Here is a 25,314-nt window from a genome sequence, read left to right on the forward strand (position 1 = left end):
AAAAGATAAACTTTTAACATATATTTTAAAATTTTAAAATCAGTTGTTTTAAATATTGTATTTACACTTAAGTCCTTATAAATTTTATAATTCAATTTTTTTTGTTGCAACTCTATTTAAATTTTGACAGTTAAAACCTTTAACTATCAGATGTTATAACGGCCAAATTTACAATAGTAAACAATTATAATTCTAAAATCTACAACTACCAATAATTATAACAGTCAAATATGCAGTTATTAGTGATTATGACGGTCAAACTTGTAATAATTTGATAGTTGTAATTTTTTACTATTACAGATTTAACCATTATAATTTCTGATGGTTGCAGATTTAATTGCAAATTTGACTATCATAATTACTGATAGTTGTTGATTTAATGGTTGTGATTGTTTACAGATTTGACTGACAATTGCAGGTTTAACCATCATAATTATTGATAATTACGGATTTAATTATCATAATTACTGACAATTATAGATTTTAGAATTATGATTTGTTAGGGATGTTAAATTTAACCATAGTAACATCTATTTTAACTGTCAAAATTTAAATAAAGTTAAGCAAAAATTTTGAATTAAAAAATTTATAAGGACTTAAGTATAAATATAATATTTAAAAAACTGATTTTAAAATTTTAAAATAAATTTGTAAAAAATTTATCGTTTTTGGGCCAACTTCAACTCATTTTCAATTAAAAAATAACATGGATAATAATAAATGCGCATTTTGGTAATTGAGAGATGATCCTACGAAACCGGTTTTATGATACTTACTATAAAACCAAGATGTGGTTCAACTCATCCATTCGATTGTCTCGATTTAATAACTTCTAAAGTAAAGGCCATGAATCTTTTAAGATAATTATCAATATATCCTTAGATTATATAATAAAAAACAATAAAATTTATAAATCCATGGGTAACTATCATGGAACCGAGTCTACAAGATAAAATTTTTTGGTATTATCCAAATAAATGCTTATTTTGGTATTTATTTTAAAATATAATATTTTAAAAAAATAGCCCGGATCTGGGCAGTGGAGAATGACACGCGGCAGTGGAAAGTAATTTTCCATATTCGCATCCCTAATCTCATCACTGTGATCGCAACCACACGCCGCCGTCTGCTCTTTCCTTCCGCCGCCGCCGCTCGCCGCCGCTCGCCGCTCGCCGCTCGCCGCCGCGCGCCTCCATTCCCTTTCTTCTGCGCTCCACACTATGAACAGGTCTTAATTGTGCAAACTCCAGAGGCTGCTCTTGGAAAAGGGCGGGGTTGTTCGTCCGCACTATGAAGCTTGTATGTCATCTTCCTTTCCACCCAATTCTTCAGACACCTCTCTCTCTCTCTCTCTCTCTCTCTCTCGCATTGTCTCATTGGGACCTTCTCTTCCTTTGCAGACGTGCCTTAGCATGGGCCGTGGGCTCTACTGCCCTCCTTGCCACATGCTCGAGCTTTGTGGGTTCCGCGTCCTCCTCGAGTGTCCTCTCGATCTCTCCGCCCTCACTGTCTTCGCCCCGGTCATCCCCAACTCCGCAACCGACCTCATTCGCGCTGTCCCCTGGTATAAGACCGTCAAAAGCCTCCACCTTTGGGATCCCTCTCTCATTGACTTTGTTCTCATATCCACCCCCTACGCTATGCTTGGCCTTCCGTTCCTCACCCGCCTGCGTGACTTCTCTGGCAAGGTATGTATTGAATTATATTTGATCAATTTTTTGTTTTGGAGGCATTGAACTGTTTGAAAGACTGGAAATTTAGGGGTGGTTTAGATTTATGCTACAGAGGCGGTGGTGAGGATAGGGTGCCTTATGATGGAAGAACTTGTGTCTATGCATGCAGAGTATAATCAGTTTTATGGTCCAGATGAGAGGCCTGGTTGTCCTGGATGGATGGAATGGGAAGAGCTCGAGAAGCTTTCGTTGGAATTGAGAGATATTGTTATGGGGAAAGATGGGGAGGAGCTGGGGTCTTGGATGCCATTGTACAGGTTTGTCTTCTTAATTAGTTGGGTAATCATAAAAATTTCCATTAGTGTTAGGATGTTGTAACAATTTTGATTTAACTGTATTATTTATCATTATCAGTCATGATATCCATGTGTTCATACCATTGGTGGGTTTTACAATCTGACTTTTAACACACAAACAACTTACATTCAATTTTATGATGCAATATTATACAGAAGGAAGGATTGGTTTTATATTATCAGTGAAGCTTAATTTCTACCACTATTACATAAATAAAATGTTAGTAGGAATTTTGGAAAGATGGAGGCGGTGCTATCCAGGTGGGTTGGTATAGAAATTTATACAAATTACTGCCCGGATTTTTTGCTGAATGAAATATCATGGAGATTGATGTAGATGTACCTGCCGACAGTGAGTTAATGCTGCATTTGTATGCTGAGAGGTGTTGTTTGGCATAATGTTTGATTAAGATGGTAATGCAAAGTTGTGTAATACTTGATTTTGATACGCTTAATTTGCTTGTGGATGTTTCAGTTGTTGGCTCTTGTGCTTTAGCTATTGGGTTTGAAGGAGTGGACATGAAGTAAACAACTCTTACATTTAATTTGTTGTAGTAAAATTCTTTTTGTTTTTTATATAGTTTGAAATGAGGAAGTAGTGAACTGGGACAATTTTATTTAGTCACACCAATCCCTTGTCAATGGGATTAGTTGCTTAGCAGCCTTGTGAGGAGGATAATGTTGTTTATATAAAGATTCTAGAGAGGCTATAGGTAAATTAGAGCCAGTGAGATGTGCATGAGGGGCAAGGTTGGTGCACTACAATGAAATTTAAAAATTTAGAAATTCAGAGTTAGAGGAGATTGATGAAGTCATCTCTATGTTTTTTATTAACTCAGTTTTTATTAAGGCTCAACTCATACAGTAGGCTTAGGTTTCATGATAGATCCTAGGGACGGAGCTAGTGGTGGGCTAAGGGAGACCATGGTCCCCCCTAATTTTTTATAAATTAGTCTCTTAACTTTTTTTATAAATTAATATATATAATATAAAAATTATATATTTTTAAAAATATTTGTAATGATCTATTGTTTGGTCCTTTGAATTTTTTTTATAAATTAGTATATATAATATAAATAAATTATACTTTTAGGAAAACATTTGTAAAAGCCTATTTTGGCCACTGGTTTTTTACAAATTGGTATATATGATATAAATAATTATCTTTGTGGGAAAATATTTGTAAAAATTTATTGTTTGTCCTCTTGCCTATTTACAAATTGGTATATATTGTACAAAAAAAATTATATTTTTAGGAAATTTTCATCAAAATCTATTGTTTAAACCCTTTGCTTTTTACAACTAGGTATACATAGTTTAGAAATTGTATATTTTAGCAAAATGTTTGTAAAAAATATTGTTTAGCCCCCGTTAACTTTTTACTAGTTTCCATGTAACTTCAACTAAAACCTAAACAACTCACCAACTTTTTATTTGGTCCTCGTTCTTGCCCAAAGAAAAATTTCTAGCTCCGTCCCTGGATTAAAATCTAAATAGTCTAGTGGATTAATATTAACAAAAGTTTAAACAATAAGTAACTTTGAATAAATCTGTCTAATTACCCAAATGACAAGTTCAACGAGATGAACTATTCTCCAATTTAATTATGTCATGAAAGGATATTTGGGATATCAGGCAAGGATAAACATAGAAATTCTCTTTATTCAAGGTTTATCCCTTTACAGAATGTATTTATGAATTAGGAGGCGTTGCATTGCACTTTTTATGACTAGCTGAATGTGTTCAGGTGCAGATTCTTCTAGGAGAGACAATTGCTAGAGCTTTTATATTACCTCACAATTATGTTCGAGATCATTTCCAAACATTGTGAATCTCTTTATGGTGCATAAGTGTCTTCACTGAGCCATGGGCTCTAGAATTGGACATAGGCCTATGTATATGATTTTTGACAAGCCAAAAATGAATTTCCTGGATCACCAAATATGTTGATCTTAGATGACTGAATTTATTGGTTCATTGGTAGTTCCATGATCCTTCAGTAGCATCGATGAGGAGTTGTCGGGATTAATACTGTTTTGTGAAAAGGTTTTTCCTGATGAAACTTTCAAATACAATTGACCTTTTTTTCACTTGTTTAGTGGTTGGATTCCCTATTTAATAAATTCGGCTGGCATTATTGTTCAAGGTAATAGTTGTGCTTGTTTAATGTCTATAAATTATAATACCATGGGATAGTGAGGATGATGTTGCGAATGCGGTACTCTTGCGGTGTAGCATCTGTATATGTGCATATAATTCTTGCATCAGATGGAGTGCCTGGGCATGATGAAGTTTCTATTAGTATCCAAAAATGATCCTCAATTACATCTTGTAGATAAGAGATGCATGTAAAATCCTTAGAAAAGAATTGAAGCCTGTCTTCTGAACAGGCACAAGTAAACACAAACTTTTATGAGTCATTCTTTCTTCTCAAAACAATCTTTGGAAAATTGGAATGCAACATAAAAACAGACAGGCTATTGACCTATCAACAAGAGATACAGATTTTGACATGCAAACATTTTGTCACTTAGGTTAAGGGTTGAGATTGGTTGTACTTGTACTACGATCTGGCAAAGTTTTCTTAATCCAACTTTTTTAGTGAAACTTTATATATTGTACATTCCATTTGATTATTTCTTTAGAGAAGTTTATATATTCCATTGGCAATTTTGTTCTTTGGGGGTTATTTAGATAATTGTTCTTGACAGTTTTTATTAATTATCATTTATTGTGTTGTTGAATTTAAGGTTGTAAATTAGCGAGGCTTGATTGGGGTAAGCCCAGATTAAGCTTGTCTTGAAAATGCTTCTTGCCGAAGTCGAGCTTAAGTTGGGCCAAGCAAGAGGGCTTGAGTTTGGTTTGTGTTTGCTCATGAAAACATAACGCAAGATTAAGCCGGTGGACCGGCTCAATTCTCAAGATATAGAGCTGATAATTTGTGCTTGGAGCGTGTTGAAGGGATTTCAAATCCTGGCTTGGTGGGTGAAACCTCAACATCCACACCACCATACTAGTTTATTATTTTTGTTACTAACTGAATTTAAATATATAATAGATATATATTAATATATTTATCTATATATAGAATATGATAATGCTGAATTTGAATGTGCCAGGCTATGTTTGAGGTTGGCTTGAAATCAATTTCAAAATAAAAGTTCCAGCTCAAGTTCCACTTGTTTATTAAATGATCAAGCTGAGGTCAAGCACCATGAGCTGCTTGATTGTTTGACAGCCCTAGTTGTAGATATACTATTAGCATAAAATTTTCTTCATATCAGGCAAGGCAGATACGCCCATACTTGATGGCAATTACACTGCAGGTCCTCTCTTTAGACTCCAATAATCAATAATCCTCTTGAATCTATTCAAACTGAAAACAAGTGGCTAAATTATTTTATTTTATTTTATTATTTTTTTCACTTTATGCCCATCATTACAGATAAAACTTATTGGTTATCTATTGAAAGATCATAAAAATATAGATCCTGTTGTAAGAAATTAAGCGGTTGATGTTATTGAAAATTATGCATATCATGTATATTTTCTGGATTCTATCAGATTTTTATTTTTATTATTAATTTCTTACTGAATTTCAGAGGAGAATCTCATGTTAAGTTTCCAACATAGCTATTGGCCACCTGTAACATTAGCTGACCCAATAATTGCTTTATTTGATAAAATCATCAACTGTATTTTTGAACAAATTCCACAACATGTTTCTTTACAATTCAACTTAATTGATGGTGATGCTTTTGTGCTGGACTTGGTAACTTCTGATTGCATGTTTATATTTATGCTAATTTTCAAGATTTAAAGGACTCTTTTATTTTATTTTATTTGTTTCTCTTTACAGTCGGCATGTAAAGCTTTTTCTTTTCTTAAGAACTTGGCAAGTCTTTGTATGTTCTGAATCTTTTCAGGAATTTTATTGTGGATGTGCCTTTTTTGCTTAGCTTGTTTTCACTGCTTAATATCTTAGTGATTCTTATGTTCTCTGTGTGTGTTTATCTTATATGCAGTGCTACAGATGTAAAAGAATGCATGCTAAAGATCCACTTTCTAAGGTATGGTGAAGAAGCTTGCTACAATAGCACCTTAATCCTGAAATCGTTCAGTTCTGGTTTGGAAATCGGTAGTTCCAATTGGATGATAAATGGGCCAAGAAGAAATTTTACTTATTTGTCAAGCTCCATATTCAAGTCTGCACATGCAATGGGTTTTGATTACTATTCCCTTCGAGGGAATGATTTGATCTTGTTTTCAGATTTATCTGTGGAAGTGATGCATGATGGGCCTAATGATGCTAATGGATGTAAAATTTATAATGAGACAGTGGTGGAAGATCCTCTTCCTTATCATATTTCAGCTGTTGGGTATGGTAACTCTGCCTTAAAAATAACATCCTTCTGTTTCCAAATGTGCATTTTCCTTTATTTGTTCATTTTAAAATGATTATAATAATCCTAAAAATTATGTTATTTTGTGGACTTATATTAACCTTTTTATTTCAGGGCCAACTGTGCTAGTGATCAAGATTTAGTCAAATGCTTGCTTGAAAATGATGAAATTTTGGAGGAGTCAGACAAAATCGCTTTCATATGTTCTTGTGTCTTGGATTCTTTAAATGAAGGTGGCTCTGTTTTAATCCCTATTGGTCGAATTGGCATAGTACATTTCCTTTTGGAGAAAATATGGCAGTATCTGGAATTGTCAAATATGATGGTTGGTTCTTTTTCTCTCAATCTACTTGCATTTAATATTTATGTATTCTTTTTGCATTTTGACCCTATCTCTTGTTCATTGAATGATATGTCATGTCAATCATCAAATATTGTTGGAATGCACCCCTGTGCACTTTATTTTTCATGTAATTTATAAGAGAAGTATTTTTTTTTTTCTCCATAAAAAGGATTGGGAGGAGTACATATATTATTGATAGTGAAAGAAAAGTTGATATAACTAGATGGCTTTTATATTTTAAATGGCAAATTATGTCCTTTTGGTGCTAAGGTGGCAAAGAGTATTTGTTTTATGCTCTGGAGATATGGAGTACTTCTGAAATTGTCTCTGAAAACAGTGGTGATCAGCATTGGTTCTTCCATTGGGTTGAATAGTTACTAAGAAATGACTAAACATTGAATGGTATGTTGGAAAAAATTGAGATGCATACCTGGTCAATATGCTAGTTCATCAGAAAGACGTGCATTATCTTCATTATCATAGAGAGAACAGATAGATATGTGTATAATATCCATAGTAAATTAAAAAATGATAAGGAAAGAGATTCTGCAGCTTGTTTACGTAGCTGTTTTATGCTATTTTGATGCTAAGTTTGAAAAAACTTCACATGCTTCATTCTTCTCTAAGAAATGGAGCACTTTAAGGGATGTTATTTGCTGTTGATTTAGATTTTTCTGAGTATTGAGAAATATTATTCACCTTGATTTGCTTTAATAAGATTGTATGTATTATTAAGAAAACCTTATCCTGATTGATTAGGGCCAGCTCAGTTATGAGACATGGTTAGTACATAGGATATTGCACATGTAACATATTGAGATCTGCTGGTCATGCATTTGCATGACTTGCGTATGGCGATGACTTTGCAAGTTGTAATTATATCACTTAGCATATTTGTGTGCATGTTGGTTTATGTGTAACATGAATTTATTTGAATTGTTGTCATATTAACTTTCCCAGGTTGAAGCAGGACCTATTGTTCAGATACATTCTTACTTTTAAGGGATTTTAAGCTGATTTTCCACATACAGTTTACCTGTGCAGGGTCCCCCTGATATTTCTTTGACTTTGAACTCATTTATTGGTGGAGACTAAGCACAATAGTTGAGTGATTGTCCATGAAGTAATTAATGTGAAGGGAAGAGGATAAAATTTAATCTAAATTTTGTCTAGAATTCTTTGGAAAGCAATAGCCTTTTCTGTTAAAATTATTGAATTTGTACAAGTGCCACACATAGATTTGGGAGGAAAAATTATTATTGCAGTGCTTTAGAGCACAGATAAAAAATGCCAGTACGCCTTTGGCTCTCTGAAGATCTTTCTCATACAATTTGGAGTTTCTGAAGCATTTTATCATTTGATGATTTCTTCGTGGTAGACACAATTGTAATGCTCAAGTAGTTAACATATTTCTTATTTCTCAATGTCTTCAACGGTCATCGGTGGTAGAGAGCATTTTCTCTCTTGATATTTCCATATGAGATTCTTTCCACCATTGTTGAACTTTTTTGTTTTTACTTCTCACTGTTATTCTGCATTCGCATCATATTCCAATCAACTTCTCACGGACATACATCTACCATAAGTAGTCTTTGATTTGGTTTGCGTAGCATTGTATACGTATATCCTAATGGTTGCTTTTACCCTCTTTTATTTTTTCTGCATTTCTAATGCTAACAAAGCTAATTCTTAAAGGTTCCAATATTCATGATTTCTACTATTTCAGAGGAGATATTAGCATCTATGAATGCTATGCCTGAATGGCTTTGTGAAGAACGCCAGCTAAAGGTCTGCTCTTAACTCTGCCTTTCTTCCTTGTGTTGGATGACTTTTATGTGGAATCAATGAGCATTAAGGACAGTTTCTTTGTTCGTTTTGCAGTTGTTCTCGGGCGAGCCATTGTTTGGCCATATAGAGCTAGTTAAAGAAAAGAAGCTTTATCTTTTTCCAGTCCTGAACTCATCTAAGCTATCGTAAGAGAAATGACCTTGCTAAATTAATTTTTATGGCTTTGTTGGATCATATTATACTGATTACAATGACTATGTCTAAGCAAATAAAAGAAATTTATGAAACTTCTGCTTTCACTAGTTGTAGGAAATTTACATGAGAGATTTATTTTTCTCTTCATGAAAATTTACAGCACCCAGGAAGATTGATGACCATGTGAAAAAAGGCTACTTGATACGAATGACAACTATGCTTTAGCTGAATTAGGGCAATAATAAGCTTTTATATTTAAGCATGCTCCTCACAAGTTTTTGACTCTTTTCAAGCATTCTTTGATGCTAGAAGATCTTGAGATCTTTGCAATCCTCTTTTTAATTTAGGTCAAGATTTTACAGAGTTTAAAAATAACTTTAAAGACTTTTGGCTTGAACTGGAAGCTTGGCGTAGGAGATTACACCCTGAGAAACCAATAAAGTATGTATGATTGGTACTTCAGTTGCTTATGGTTTTCTGCAATAATTTACAATTGACTTTGACATGACATTTCAATTACTGAGATGGGAATTTTTTATTTGCGTTAGCATTTTACTTCCTGATTGTTCCAAATATAGAAATCAAGCCTTTTTGTACCAGGTATGGCATCTATCACAATTCTCTATGCCTTGTGTCCCCTTAGAGTGTTTGCTGGCGTATCACAGAGCTCACAGCATATAAAATCCTGGCCGATCTTTCTGAGATATTCTCCTTTTTTTTTTTTAATTCAAAGCTGATAAGGTCAAGTTGTGCCCTCCCTTAAATTGTACCCATGATTTTTTTCTTGTTTTTATCTTTTATTATTTAGGTGACATGGTTGTCAGCAGATATAATACTTTTTTATGTTTTGTGGTTACATAAATTGGTTGTCATTTAGGCGACATGGCCGTCTTTCATTTTTATGATTTTATGACCGGATTTTGGACACACTCTTGTTTCAACACTGTTACACTTTCTTGGCAACTGAAATTATTTGATTTTATGTGCCAAATTACGATTTTGGCAACCATGGTCATCAGTGTGTTGCTATTTTACCATCCATATCAGTCGGCAGCATTGCATACCTTACTCATCTTTACTTTTAGTGTTATTAGTTAGATTGCTTATGGCACTTTTCATCAGTTGATATATACTGATCATGTTTCCTGTTCTTACATGAGTAATGATCAAGTTCCTTTTTCTTTTATTCTGATTCATAATGAATGGTATAAAAAGTCATTCCATCTCTGATCAGACTTTCTAGTGATAATGTGTGTGTGTGTTTTCTATTGTGTTAAACAGTGGTTTTCATTAATGATGTAAGACTCACCTCCCTCTCTGTGGCAATTCCTTATGTTTGCCTTGGTTTATGTTCTCCTGCACCATGGATTACTTCAGATCTGCATATTTTCTTTTCTCAACCATAGCTAATTTTCTCCCTACTTCCTTGTATATGATTGTATTGGATTCATAAGGAGATTATTTCTTTATTTGTTTATCTGCTCTGTTGATTCCCTCATTTTTGAAGCAAGGAGAAAATTTACCTACCTTGTTCCTGTCCTGAACTATAAAGTTACTATAATAGTTGATGGGCAATCACTTGAGGAATATTGGACATCAGAACTTTCTAATATACTATTTCAGAGTGCTGAAAGTAACAAGAAAAGGAAATGTTTATGCATCTTAACCATGCCAGTGGAAGTGATATATCACAATGGAACTGCTTGAGATGACCATTCATTTTCCTGCAAAGCGTGTACTACGGCTAATGATGGAAATCATCTGGCATATAATTGGATGCCATTATTATTTGAGAATCATAGCTTGGTATGGGGTGATCTTGGAAGATTCATCAATGATAAGCCAGTGAATATGTGTTGATGAAGTGACTGACACCATTTTAATTGATCAGTGGAGTAGCTTCACTTGATCTGAAATATGATATGTGAACAACACCTGCTTCATACATCGAGAACTTGTGATGGTTGACTCCTTAAGAACCGGTGTATTTAGGAGAATTAGTTTCTATGAGGTTTTTGTTTGATTTTATCCTTATGTTCGTGTAGATAGATATAATTTGTTTCGATCTCTTAACATCAGTAACATTTACTATACAAATCATAAAAAATAACCAGGAGTTTCTTTCTGCTAATTAATTAAGCTCACCAAATTTCTTTAAGGCGGTTCTAGTAGAGAAGCTGCAGATATTCTTGGGTTAGTTGGTAGGTTACTTTTAAGGAAAATCATGGAAACTTGGTTCTTACGGCAAAGCAACTTGGCTTTGTAAGGTTGGAGCAGCAAGTATTAGGTTATGCGCGATGAAAATTTGTTACCCTGATTGGATTATTATTTCTAATTTGTTCAATTGGTTTTGAATTTTAGCAATCAAAGTGGAACTGGTTCATTCTTTTATCTGAAAAGGGGTTGCATTAATCTTGCACATATTAAGGCTATGAGGCTTCTTTTTCTATTATATCATAAATGATTAAGATTATTATACTGCTAAGCTGTATTTGAGCACAATTTTTTATTGTGAAGATGCTTTTATATACTGATGTTATTTTTGTGTTTCCACTGGCATAATTTATTTTAAGTTGAATTGGTAGGGTACTTTTATAGAAATCATGGAAATATTTGTTCTTGCTTAAGCAACTTGGCTTGGTAAGGTTGGAGCAGCAAGTATTAGTTTGTACGCATTAAATTGTTACCCTGATTGGATTATTATTTCTAATTTGTTCAATTGGTTTTGAATTATAACGAAATCAATGGAACTGGTTCATTCTTTTTATACGAAAGGGGTTGCATTAATCTTGCACATAATGAGCTATGGGAGAATAACTTCTATTATATCATAAATGATTAAGATTATTATACTGCTAAGCTGTATTTAGGCACAATTTTTATTGTGAAGATGCTTTTATATACTGATGTTTTTTATTGTTTCCACTGTGGAATTTATTTTAAGTGACAGTAAGAAAGAAGTTAAAAAGTAATGACAACCTATATTTGGATGATGAAACTTTTCTTGTCCTTGTTATTTTGATAGTTTGCTTAATCTTTTTTGCTGCCTGCAGGATGATATGGCAGGAACCGTGTTGTTAATGTTTTTATCATTGGAATCTTGATCTTGGTCCTGCTGTTCATTTGTAGTCATTTCAGCATAAAGACCATAAATCCTTACTCATTCTGGAGGTACAAAATTATCCCCACTCCATCTCACATGTTTGTGAATTTTCTACAGTATGGTTTTGTGAAGTTAAGATGTCAAAATTTTGTACAAATGTCACATTACCAATACCTTTTTGTTCTAAAATCTAAATTATACATGCACCCACATAAAGTTTCTCCATTCGTAGATATATTTGGAAACTTGAGATTCCTGCATATATCACCTTGAGTTCAATTAACTACCTATTGTCCTCTAACAATGGATAAAATAAAAAGGTGAAATATCTTTTACACCCTTCATATGTAAAGCTCTAAACATTTAACTTTTCATATATAACTATATAGGCTATATATTTGCTTTTTTACATGATTTCTGTTTTACATTTTGTGTTATAACCATTTATAAAATAAATTTTTAGTTTGAATATATACTATCTATTTGTCCACTTAAAAAAAAAGCCATTATCTATACGAGAGAAAGCCCGCAAAACTGGATTTACTCCATTCTTTCAATTTAATGAACCAAGTTGTGCATTCTTTAATTGAATTAGAAGGAAATTAGTGCCAAAAGGTGGTATGATTATTGAGAGCAGAGATCTGTGCTTCTTGGCTGATTTTCTTGAAACATTGCTGGCAAGCTTTTTATGTTCAGAATCTCTCTGTTTCAAACAGATAGTTCTCTGTTATATCAGGATAATTCATGTTAGTGAAGATCTAATTCATTTCTCTGTTTCAGGAAGGTGTTGATGCTGAAATGGCTCTTTTACCATTCAAGACATTGTCAATGAAGGTTCTCCAATGTTCTTTACTTGCCGGAATGAAGTAAGTTGAAATGTCATTTCATTCTCACATTTTTGTTTAGCAACTACAAATATTATGTATCAGGTAAACTTTGATATTAAAATGATTTCTGATGTCTCGAGAAAACAAGTTGATTGATTATATCCATTGAAAGTTCAGCATCTTATATTTGTATGTTTCTGGAAATGTGGTGTATCAGGTAAACTTTGATATTAAAATGCTCTCCATCTTATCTTTAGGTTCACGCTGGTTATTTGTGGCTGGTGCTTATTAATTAATGTTCAGCCCAATGTGATGTTTGGTGGTCATTGTCATCTAATTAGAGTTTACTAGATTTAGCTCCAGTCATTTTGAATGCAATGGATTTAAGTCATCAACTATAGCCAATTTAAAAATTATGTAATTCATGCTATCCACCTTTCATTGTAGTAACTAATTTTTATTAATGTATTGTTCATCAATGATGACATATAATTTTATATTTTTTGTTATTGTTATTAGATTTTCACTCAAGTCGACATTAGTAAAGGCCATACTTTGTTCTATCTATATTTGTACGTGGAATTATGGATCCAATATTATTTGTTTCTAAAAAAATTACTTCATATTTTTATCACACTCTCAGTGTTATACGGAAAGAGGGCAAGGCTTCCATGTTCTACATCGAGTAGGCAACAGCTATTTATGTTTTGTCCTATGACTGATAGATAGGCTGTAGGTGGAATGGATATATTTATTGACCTAACACAGTTTTTTTTTTTGGTTTTTTGTTTTTTAAATAATTGGATGCTTCTCTTATTGTACAAGTAATTACACACCCACTTAGCTAAGCCATCAGGTTTGGTCCAGTTATGCCAGAATCCAATCCTTTGAAAAATTGAAACAGAGCATGCTTATAAAATTAAATTTCATTACATCTCTATCAGCTATTGTAAGATACAATTCAGATATGTAGTTGTAACTTTCTGACAACATCATTGCTGATTGTATGAAACTACTATATGAACTTCTGAATGGAAACATACATCGTCAGATGTTTAAAAAGCCAACTGTTGTGGTTTACAACTGCTACTACTGTTTTGCTATTTTACTTGGGAGCCTTTTCTTTCTTGTTTGCAGATTGAAGAAAATTCAGCCATTGCTAGAATTGTTCCAACCAAAGCTAGTCTTGGTATTCAATTGTCACTCTTTTCTTTTTTTTTTTTAAAACAAAGGAATCTGAAGTTTCGTAACTGCCTATCTTGCCTGATTTTATGTTTGCAGTTCCCTGATAGCTTGAAGTCCCAGCTCAACTTCTCAAAGAACTACACACACTTGTACTATTCTGAGAATTCGACCCTCAGAGTACCAAGCTTGAAGGACGACTTCGAAGTTCGGTTGATGAGATGCTTGGATTTTAAACTTCAGCCTAGAATATTACCACAGGAAAATATGGCCATTGCTAGATTAGAAGGCCAGCTTCTTTTAAGCAATGGGAATCATTTGTTAGTCCCTGCCAAAAAGCCCACCCACTTCTCTAGCAAACAACAATTGAACTGGGGCTCTGTAGATCCTAATCTCCTACTCAAAGCTTTAAAAGATAAAGGCATCGATGGTCTTATTTCTTATGATGAAACTGCACCTTGTCATGGTGTTCACTCCATTCACATCAGTGCACCTGATGAAGCTGTGATTGAGATAGACTCAAAGCAAACAGTCATTTTTGCTGCTAATGAAAACCTGACTGCTGTAATCTGTGAAACTTTCAGCTCTGTATGCAGTGGGATTTAGAACCAATTTTGTTGTTTGATGCTCTTCTAGATCTATACTAAATTCTTGTAATTTAATTAAACCTGACTGTTGTAATTTCCGATCCTCGTTTAAGTGAATTTTGATTGACATAAATTAAAAAAAAAAAATCTAATTTGGTGTGGTAGAGGTTGGTATACATTGGGTTTGTAGTGGTGATTTTTTATTTTTTATTTTTTTGGTATGTGTTTGGAGACTCACTAGTCTTCTACTTATTCCATGAAAACAACTGGTTTTAGTCTATTTATTATTGTATTCATGTTGTATGAGAAGGTTTTTTGGGTTTTATTTTGGGGATCTTGTGCAATCTGTATGTGTTCAATTTGACTAGGTTTGTACAAATATTTCAATTCTTTAACTTAAATTGTCTCTGATTTTTTCTCCGGAAGTGGTGATTAGGCATGCTATACATGTGCTAATAAATAGTTTATAGTATGAAATGACTTGTAACAAAAGATTCTATAACAAATGGTTCAATTTTTCTATGCTACTATGGAATGCTCATATAACATGTGAAACACCATTTTTAATAATAGTTAATATTTATTGTTTTTTATGCCAAGATGAGCGGTTAGGCCGCTAAATAAAGGCAGTGCGTGCAGAATCTCGACGAGCAAGTGGGGGGCGGGAGTGCTCGCACACATGAGTCTCGAGACCACTGCACACTGCACTATTACTCACACATTCAAAAATGTGCCTTCACTTAGACATGGCCACGGTTCAGGAACCGCCGGTTCGGTTTCAAAACTTTGAGCCGAACCGAACCGCCTAAACAAGGTTCATGGCGGTTCGATTCCGGTTCCGATTTTGGCGGTTCGGTTCAACGGTTCGGTTTGACCGGTTCAAACGGTTCATGTTTTTTTGTTAAACTAAATAATTCAATATTTCAAATTAAATGAACACAAAAATACTAAAATTAATTTAATACAATATTTATTAAAAAATAAAAGTATTAATATTTCAAAATGATATTTTGCAATAAAAGTACAATAGGGGAAGAAATAAAAATAAAGGGCTTGAACTTAATTATATCAAGTTGCCTACGTATCCTCTAGAGGAATCAAAGCCCACGTAGTTCTTCTTTTATTTTTATTATACATAGTTTCCATATTTTCATAATGTCTAATTGCTTGCATCATCGTCGGAGGAGTTGGAACTAGAAGCCGCCGTTGTTGTACCTGAGCCATCATTTACCCACTCGTCTGATGATGATGAGTGTATAAGGCCTTCTTGACTTCGTAGACTAGCTCTTTCCCAATCATCAAGGCAAGTTTGTGCTTCCAATGATTCTGGACCTAACCTTGATCGTCTTTCATCTAAAATGTTGCCTCCATTACTAAATGTTTGTTCAACTGCGACGGTTGAGGCGGGAGCGCAAGGAGTTGTTTAGCAATCTTGGCTAAAGTAGGAAAAGTCTCGTGTGCCTACTCCACCATTCCAAAAATTGAAAAAAATTTGGACTGTATCATCACCAAACTCAAAAAGCTGTTGTTAAATAAACTTCAAGCTCGAATATGTGCGGATGTTCTAGGCCTCTTCCTCCTTTCTAAAATTTTGTTACCCCATTTTGTGAATTTGGAGGATGATGGAGGTAGTGGAGCCTCCGCTTCTTCATCATGAGTAGAAGTTGAAGAAAATGTCTCACATAATTCATTACACAAAGTTCTAATTCTACTAACTATTAACATTACATCAATGTCTTCATCATTAAACCCCAACAAATCAAAATAATAAGTATTCAACATCTCTACTAAACCTTCAAATTTACATCTAGGATCAAAAATCATAGTAGTAAGATAAATATCGGGAATAGTTTTTATAATAACTCAACCATTTTTTTCTCTCATGCCATAAATTGCATCATAAATAGGAGGATGTTTGAGTCCTTCCATTAAAAGCACCACTAATATTTATGGCTTCAATTAAAAAAATTGATGAGAAGTTGGTTTGTATACACTACTAAATGTATGAGTAGCATCATTAAAAAAACACGAAAAAAATATCTAAAAATAGTAGAACATATTTCCCATTGGGTTGGCAAAAAGTGTATGATGTTTAATATAAATAGATGCAAAAAGAACACAATAAATTTCTATACTCATAAGATTGATCAAGTAATTTAAAGCGTGGAATTCCAACGAGTAGAAACATCTTTAGAAAAAAACGTTTTTGGTTTCATTCCATTTAGTTTACAATACTTTTGCCCATTCTTTCATAACTTGTGGATGCACCCAAATATATGAAATTACTTTTTCTTATTGGAGATATATGTTGATTGAGCTCATGAGCCAAAAGCATCTTGTACACATAAATTTAAAATATGGCATGCACAACGTACATGAAAAAAATTTTTCCACCAAAAATTGGTTGACAAGTTCTTTTTTTAACTCAAAAAAATGGAGGCGGTATTAGCCGATGCATTATCAAAAGAAATTGAAAAAACTCTATTAACCAATCGATATTCTTGCAAAATATCTAAAATCATTTTACAAATATTTTCGGCGGTATGTCTATCATCAAATCATCTATATGCAAGTAATCGTTTTTTGTAAAACATTATTTTCATCAATCCAATGACAAGTTAAACCCATATAAGAATGTTCACACCAATGATCACTCCAAATATCACTAGTAGGGGTGTAAGCGAGCAGAGCTACTCGTGAGCTATTCGAGATCGGCTCGGATAATATTCGAATTCGATTCGAAATTCTGCGAGCCGAGCTCGAGCTCGAGCTACTCGAATAGTTTTACGAGTCGAGCTCGAGCCTCAAAATACCCAACTCGATAAGCTCGCGAGCCTAATCGAGCTTTCAATATAAATTAAATAAATAAATATATATATAATATTATAATTTTTATATGATAATTTTATATATAAGTACATTATATATATCTTATATATGAGCTTAAACGAGCTCGAGTCGAGCTTATATTTACGAGCTTTTATTCGAGCCTAGTAGAGCTAATAGGATGTCGAGCTTCACGAACCGAGCTCGAGCAGCTCGAGTAATACACAAGCCGAGCTTGAGCAAAGTAAACTAAGGCTCGAACGAGCTCGAGCCGAGCTTCGAGCTTTACTTACGAGCCGAGCTTGAGCATGTTAATACTCGGCTCGGCTCGGCTCGTTTACACCCCTAAGATTCACTACAAAGAGAAACATGAACATTATTGTTTTGAAAATATTCTATTAATTCACTTTTAGGGCATGTTTGGATAGGCCAGAATTATGGCATAATCTGTACAATATACCATAATTTAATATTTTCTGAGAATTATGCCATATTAGCTGTTTGGATACTTATTTTAGAGTATAAAATTATGGCATAATATAAACATTATGGCATAAAAAAATATTCCACTCTTAGTGGAATATTTTTTTATTATGAAAAGTCTTTTTCTCTTTTAATCCAGCAACCAGCCGCCAGTCCACCGGTGGTTCGCCCAACCTCCGATCACTGGCCACCGGTCCGGCCGGCAGTCCAACCGGCCTCTGGCGACCAGTCATCGATCCATCGACGGTCAGATCACCGGTCCACCAGCCTCCATTGACATGCCGGCGATCCACCGGTAGTCCAGCAGGCTTCCGGCAACTGGTCACCGGCCCAACCACCAGTCCACCTGCCTCCGGTGACACACCGGCGATCCACCGGTGCTCCGGTTGACCTCCGACGACCGGCCACAGGTCCACCGGTAGTCTAGTTGCCGATCGGTCGATCTCCGTAATTTTTTATATTTTGTTAACCAAACACTCATTATATAGGAATAAAATATACTATAATTTCTGTAATAATCACTTGCAATTCCTACATAATAAAATTATACCATATTTTTTTTTTGCAGCCAAACAGGCCCTTACGTTTTTTATATAGTTTCAAAAGATGTCTTTTCAAAGTATTTCTAGGAATTTTTTTAAAACTAGGATTTAAATAATTTTGACAAAAATTATTAAAACCCAATTTTTCACCAAAGTTAAATGATAAATGATCAATAGAAACCATCGAAGCTAATCCAATTCTACATTCATTTTCATTATAATGAAATAATTGAGTAGAGTTAGAAGGAGAGGCAAACCCGGTCATTTGAGATTGTCCTTTGCTTAATCCGACCTTAAGTGGATGCTTTGTTTGCAAATGTTTGGTGAAAGTCCCATAGCCACCTCCTTTCGAATATTTGTAAATTTTATTGCAATAATTACAAGAAACATCAAACTTGCCATCTCCTTTCGCTGTCTTTTTGAAATGAATTTTGAAGATGTCGGAATTTGAATCTCTCCCACTTGCCTCCCCTTCCGGTTGTGATGATGGTGGTAAATTACTTTCACTTCCTTGGGTTGAATGTTCTATCTCACGACTCTCACCAAAACCACTTCCGGAGCTTGCCATTTTTTTTTGGTTTGAATTATGAGTGCTAGAGAATTAGAGGTTGAAGCTTGAGAGCAATTATCAATTGAGAGAAATTTAGTGTAAGTGAATTGGATGGTGAAGTGAGGTATTTATAACCAAAGAATTGGAGATTTGGAGAAAGATGTAAATTATAAAACTAAATAAATAAATAAATAAAATTCAATGTGCTTAAACTTAAAGTAGACATCTGCTTTGGCAGATGGCCAATTGTGCCAACTGCCAAATTGCCAACGGTCCAATATTGGCCCGTTCAGCAACGGGCCAATTTTAGACCGTTGGCAATTTTTTTTATTCTCATTGAATAAATGAATACAGTCTACAAAGTTACATTACTGTCATTACATATATAGGAAGGAACAACCGAACAAGCGAACAGAGTTAGAATTATACAAGAATTAATAATAATTACAAGATCATCGAGTCATGAGTCATCGCGGTCGCCGGCGCTTGCATCCCTTCCGCCGGACGAGCAGCTAGCACTCCCTTTCATCCAAGAATTCCTCGTCAGCAACTTCACCGGCAGAAATCTCGATGGAGAGCCTCGACAGCTCGACATCCGAATCATCAACCAAGAACACTGACAGAACTCACCAAGTCATTGCCCATCGTAAGTAAAATTCTAATTAACAGACAAGATCTAAAGAGAAAGATTATCAAAACATAGAATCAACCTCCACTAAAAAAAGAAAAAGATTATAAAAAAGAAAAGAAAAACAAGAAAATGCTCAAAACTTCCACTGGATTCCAACATTACAAATCTAGAAATCAAACCAAAATGGGGAAAGAGATCAAATCTTATTTTTGCTCCCCACCTCCTCTACGGCTGACGGGGAAAGAAATCAAACCTGCTTCTTCTCCTCTTCCTCCCCACCTCCTCTAGGACCTTTACCGCTGACGGCTCCAAGCCTCCACCATCTCGGCGGCTTTGGCCTTCTCCCTTATTTTTGCCTCGCCGCCGCCTCTAAGAGATAGATTTAGGGTTTTCAGTTTTTGAGACTAAAAGAGAACACAATAAAAAAAAACCTAATTGGTTCAACTGTTCAAGGCTTCAAGCTCACCCGTTCAACTCTTCAAGTTCAACTAATCAAAGTTTTCAAACCTAATTCACTAATTGGTTCAAGTTCACCGGTTCAAATGTTCATTAGACTCGGTCCGTTGCATTTAAATTTTAATGTATCTTTAATTAATCATCAACAAAATCAGGCAAATATATATATATATATATATATATATATATATATATATATATATATATATATATATATATATATATATATATAATATTCATGTTTATTTTATATAAATTCATGATCTATTCATGATAAATATTATATTTTAAATGGATTTTATTAAATAAATATGTTTTAATGAAATATATAAATATAAATGTTAATAAGTTGTATGAAATAATTGTGAGTCCCATTTTATAATATAAAAATTATTTAATGAGCAAGAGTTTTAAATGTTTAATGGATTAAAAAAATAATATTTATCACGAAATAAATAACATATATTTTTTATATTTGTTTTATAATATTTAATTTTTAATTAAATTGTGATTCTTAATATAAATTCAAAATTTTATTTTGATAATATTATGCACCGTCAAGTGTCAAATATAATGATAGAATTATCATAATAATGAGAGAATTTATAAATAATTTTTAAAATTTAGATTGTTGTTTTAAAAGTTTGAGTAACAAACTAACAATATAATTAGTCAAGTTTCAAATTTCAAACATATTATCAAAATCATCACATTTAAGGTATTATTTTTAGATAATCACCATAAACATAGATGATAGGTAAATTGTTGCGTAAATGATTATCTCGGACTAACACAGTAACACTAACAAATTATAATGAGATTATATTTTATATTTGTTCTATAATATTTTATTTTTTTTAATTTAATTATGATTCTTAATATAAATCCAAAATTTAATTTTGATAATATTATGCACTTTCAAATATAATGGGAAAATCATCATAATGAGATAATTTATAAATAAATTTTAAAATTTAGATTTAATTTGTTGTTTTTAAAAGTTTGAGTAACAAACTAACAATATACTTATATACTTGGCTAAGTTTTTAACATAAGTTTATCTTTCTATGGCATAACACTAGTAAATTATTATGATATTATTTTTTATATTTGATTTATGATGTTTAAATTTTATAATTTAATTATGATTTTTAATATAAATCCAAAATTTAATTTTAATAATATTATGCTATATGCTCTATTAAATATAAATATAAAAAAATAAACAATATCCAAAATAATATATTAAAAGAAAATTTAAGGGTATTATTTTCAAATAAATGATATTTTGATTTAACGTGAACCGATTGTTGAACCGGCGGTTAAACCCGCGGTTGAACCGCCGGTTTGAACCTCCGTTTTAAACCTTCGGTTGAACCGTGGGTTCAACCTCCGGTTCAACCTCCGGTTCAACCGCCGGTTGGAACCGGCGGTTCAACCGCCGGTTCCACGGTTTTCAAATTCTAAAACCGTAATCGAACCTTGTATGAAGGTTCAGGTTTCGGTTTGTAGACGGTTACGGTTTTGCCGGTTCCGGTTCGGTTCCACGGTTTCGGTTCAAAATGGCCACGTCTACCTTCACCCATGATTCGAACTCTCACCACTCGTGAAGAGTTCTATTAGGGACCTGACTATCAATAGGCCACTTGATCGTTGGTAATAGTTAATGTTTATTGTTATCCAAAAAGAAATGTATATGTAACCAATCACCTATGGTTTATGCACCCTTTTGAATACTTTAGTAGTTATAAGTCAAATTTAGATTAAAAATCTAGAATGCAACATTTGTTCTTTAAGCCAGAATAGGGCAAATTTAGTTTAGTGAGTTGAATATGTAGTAATTTATATATCATATGTGTAAACATCCAAATGTATTATGTGATAATATTTAAAAATAATTTGGAAAAGTTAAATTTTGGATTGAATGGTTCAAAAATAACTCGTGGTCAATCATTTACTTGACACAATATTTCATATGCTCAATGACGAGGCAAGAAAAGTGAACATGATTTTGTATGCGCAATGGTGATTCAAGAAAAGTGAAGAAGAACATTGAGGATTATAAAGAAGTTCCTACTAATGTTGTTTCAAGTAATATCATTATGTGTGCATAGCTTTCCGAGGCGGATGTACCTAATACCTCAATTTGTAGATATGTTAGAGGGCTACACTGCAACATGAACACTGTCGAGGAATTATGTAATGTTTCCACATTTAATCCAACTTAAATCACAGGTGGAAGGTCCAGTGGATGGAGTGATTGCGAACCAAGAGAGGCAAAGAGTGGTCGAACATGTGGACAGGTCAATAGAGCAAAGCGTTACAGGCTCACAGGCTGGTGAAATGGTGGGAAGACTCTCCAAGGAGAAAAGAGTAAATTCACGTCTGGAGGGATATGTACTGACTGGGAAAAAGGTGAAATAAAAGGAAAGAAAAGTAAAGGGGAAAGGGAATCGAAGATTGAAGACAAGGCTTGAGGCCCTACCCGAGTGGGAGGGAAATTGAGGACCAGGAAGGCTGCAGGATGTCTCACTGGTGAAGTTCCTTTCAGTTGCTAGTAATTACTAAGTAGAATTACTTGTTACTCAGTCATACTTTTGGTTGTTGTGGGTTTTTGGGAGACTGTATGATTGTGTAACCTGCTCGTATATGGGCTAAATTCATGCTGGAATTTCTCTGATCTGCCCCTTTTTGAGGTAATTCCTGTTGGAATTTCTCTTATCTACTGTCAACTCTGTTAATGTTGATGTTCTCTGTGTGATTAGGAGACTTAATTTGAATGAAAAGTTGAGCTGTGAGCTCTTGCTGGGAGTTGGTGTGTGTATTGAAAATTTTCTACAGGATTGATTCATAACAAATTATTACATGATCATATCAAGGAGTCTAGTATTAAACTGTAACTACTTTTTTCTTATTCTTATTTATTTATTTATTTATTACATCATAATATATATCCTTTTATAATAAATATAATTAAATTGGTATTTTTTATGCTTTATAATGATCGATGACATTAGAATCTATTTCTCATCCTTATTCAAATATTAATATCACCAAAATTGCAAGAATATAAATTCAATTAAGTTAATAAGAAACAAAGGAGAAAATGAATTGTACCATTTTAATGCAAATATTCAAAAATAAATGACAATGATGCATTAATTTGCACAATGGCAACTTAATGCGAATTTAGCTAGTGTCTTTAGTCTAAAGAATGTTACACAAAATATAATGAAAAATACGAGTGCAAGCAGGAGACTGAAGCATGGAATAGTGGCAAATACAATATGGTGTTGGGTTATATTAATAGCTGTGTTCTTTCCCTACATCTCAGCACATGTTGTGCATCACAATCTTTACATGTCATCTTTACTAATGAATGTTAATCTAGTGCAAATTTGGATCTTTCAAATTATACAACAGTATAATTTAGAGATATAAAACGGTGGCTGTAGGTTTTTATATGTCAATGCCAAATATTTGCTCGAGTTTCTTTTGTTGTTTATTATTATAAATCTATTTACTTCGTATTTCAGACTTTCCTTAATTTTGTCATGGACCGATCTTCCAATAAAATTTGAGATGCATTTTATTAGTTTCACAAGTGGACTGATAATCATTATATATATATATATATATATATATATATTAAAAGAACACACACAAATAACATATTTTCTGAAGTATTTACAAAATAATTAAAAAAAGAGCAACATGCATCTTTTGTATGTGGGCTGGACCCACTTTAATGAGCTCCGTGGCACTAGTTTCATGTGATAACATGTGATTAATGCATTGAACTTTTATGGTTGTGACCCAATGAAATATCAAAGAAGTCTGTCCATGAGATTTCTTAATAGATGATAGAATAGTTTTATATTTCTGCTGCCCCGAAACACATTGCTATTAACTATTTAAAGGAAAACAATTCAAAAATCCTAAGAAATGAAAATGATAAAAATACTAAAGCAACAAATAATTTAAATGAAGATATAGTATTGACTGGTGCGTTATGCATCAATTAAGAGATTTTGAGTTGCTTCTAGTACTAATCCCTTTTGATTCTGCTATTGCTTTTATGCTTACACCATTCACCCTGCCTTCGAAAGGACTCATCTTCTAATTTGTGTCAAATAAAGCGGTACATTTGGGTAATACTTCATGAGATCCAAGATATTAAAAGTTGTAGAAATCACCCTAACGAGCTAGAATATCAACGAAAATATGCATTGTCATTGATCTATTAGAGAGTCTTGCATAGCCCAATCTTCTTTGATTTCAACTTGCAAGTGCATCATCATCAACTCACCTTCAGCAAACACCTTAGCTAGGTTGACACTTCATATCAACAACCTCTTTATACTTAGCATTATTCGACGCCTCAAAATTTTGAATCACCTTAGATTAAACCTCTTCAATTCATTCTGCCATATATTTTCCAGTAATACTATATCCAGACAACTTTGGCAATGGGATGAAATTTAGAGTGAGCTATGGAGGTCATTGATGTATACGGCCTCAAAAGGAGTCTTGCCCATCACCCTGTTCACACATTGTTAAATGCAAACTTAATAGGGGCAAGGGCCAGGTTTCACTTTGATAGGGACATAAGTGTACGTGCCAATGCGTAATAAAGTGCAAAAAAGCAGGATGTTGGTCTATAGGGAAGAATGAGATTACTAGTAGTAACCCTTGTTCCAAAAATAAGCCTAAATGAAATAGTGATGTGTGTGAACAAAAGAAACAGAGAACAAAAGCAAAAAATACAAAAATATGGAGGACAAGTTAGGAGAAAAAATGATGTCCGGGCATAGCATCCCTTAGGTTTTTTGTAAAGTGTAGGACAAAGGTTGTCTAAACATGCAACCCTATTTGAACCGAGAGATTTCCTAAATCATACTAAACCTCCCTTTCAAAAGGCGAAGAGTAATTGAATCGGTGCAGTACTAATACAGTCACCACAATCGCATTAACACTCAGTGAAATCTCGATGTGAGTTGACAAAAATTTCTTGAGTCGGTAATCCTTCTTGTGAAGAGATTATCCATATCCGAATACATAATAGAAATGCAATTTCTCCTGAAATCTATTCCACATGATTTCAAAGATCATAGAAATACTCATTAACTCTATCGAGAAGATTGAGGGATAAGAATTTTCCAAAGTACCATATTGCTAGGCTTACTCACAATCCCCTCTAATCGCGGCATGTCTATGCTAGGTGGATATTTCTACTCATCGCAAATCACATCAAGTATGAAAACTAGAGCTTTTGCCACTATAGCAATCAAGCATTACAAACACACAATTAGATTTAAAAATAAAGGATTGCAATTAGGAAAACAATTAAATCTCAAATATCCACAAAG

The 25,314-nt window shown here is 33.5% G+C and overlaps 2 protein-coding genes across 5 annotated transcripts; both read left to right on the forward strand.

The window, feature by feature from the left end:
• The first annotated feature begins 1,044 nt into the window (after positions 1–1,044).
• Positions 1,045–11,860, forward strand: LOC120265451 (integrator complex subunit 9 homolog). 4 transcript variants are annotated; one of them, XM_039273365.1, is made up of 8 exons: positions 1,045–1,299; positions 1,401–1,688; positions 1,773–1,990; positions 6,055–6,408; positions 6,547–6,757; positions 8,471–8,563; positions 8,657–8,748; positions 9,359–10,183. In XM_039273365.1, exons 1-8 carry the CDS (start codon positions 1,291–1,293, stop codon positions 9,399–9,401), a joined length of 1,308 nt encoding a protein of 435 aa, XP_039129299.1. In that variant the 5' UTR covers positions 1,045–1,290; the 3' UTR covers positions 9,402–10,183. The 4 variants fall into 4 exon arrangements, 3 of the variants coding, with proteins under 3 accessions (XP_039129299.1, XP_039129301.1, XP_039129302.1); XM_039273367.1 differs by lacking the exon at positions 9,359–10,183 and adding an exon at positions 11,812–11,860 and having other exon boundaries at positions 1,046–1,299; XM_039273368.1 differs by lacking the exon at positions 9,359–10,183 and adding an exon at positions 11,690–11,726 and having other exon boundaries at positions 1,046–1,299.
• Positions 11,861–11,901: 41 nt separating this feature from the next.
• On the forward strand, positions 11,902–14,611 carry LOC120264537. Its single transcript, XM_039272355.1, has 4 exons — positions 11,902–11,929; positions 12,642–12,727; positions 13,826–13,877; positions 13,970–14,611. The coding sequence occupies exons 2-4, from the start codon at positions 12,660–12,662 to the stop codon at positions 14,474–14,476; spliced, it is 627 nt and encodes a 208-aa protein (XP_039128289.1). The 5' UTR covers positions 11,902–11,929; positions 12,642–12,659; the 3' UTR covers positions 14,477–14,611.
• The last annotated feature ends 10,703 nt before the right edge of the window (positions 14,612–25,314 follow it).

This window comes from Dioscorea cayenensis, chromosome 7 (assembly GCF_009730915.1).
Source record: "Dioscorea cayenensis subsp. rotundata cultivar TDr96_F1 chromosome 7, TDr96_F1_v2_PseudoChromosome.rev07_lg8_w22 25.fasta, whole genome shotgun sequence".
Classification (NCBI taxonomy): domain Eukaryota; kingdom Viridiplantae; phylum Streptophyta; class Magnoliopsida; order Dioscoreales; family Dioscoreaceae; genus Dioscorea; species Dioscorea cayenensis.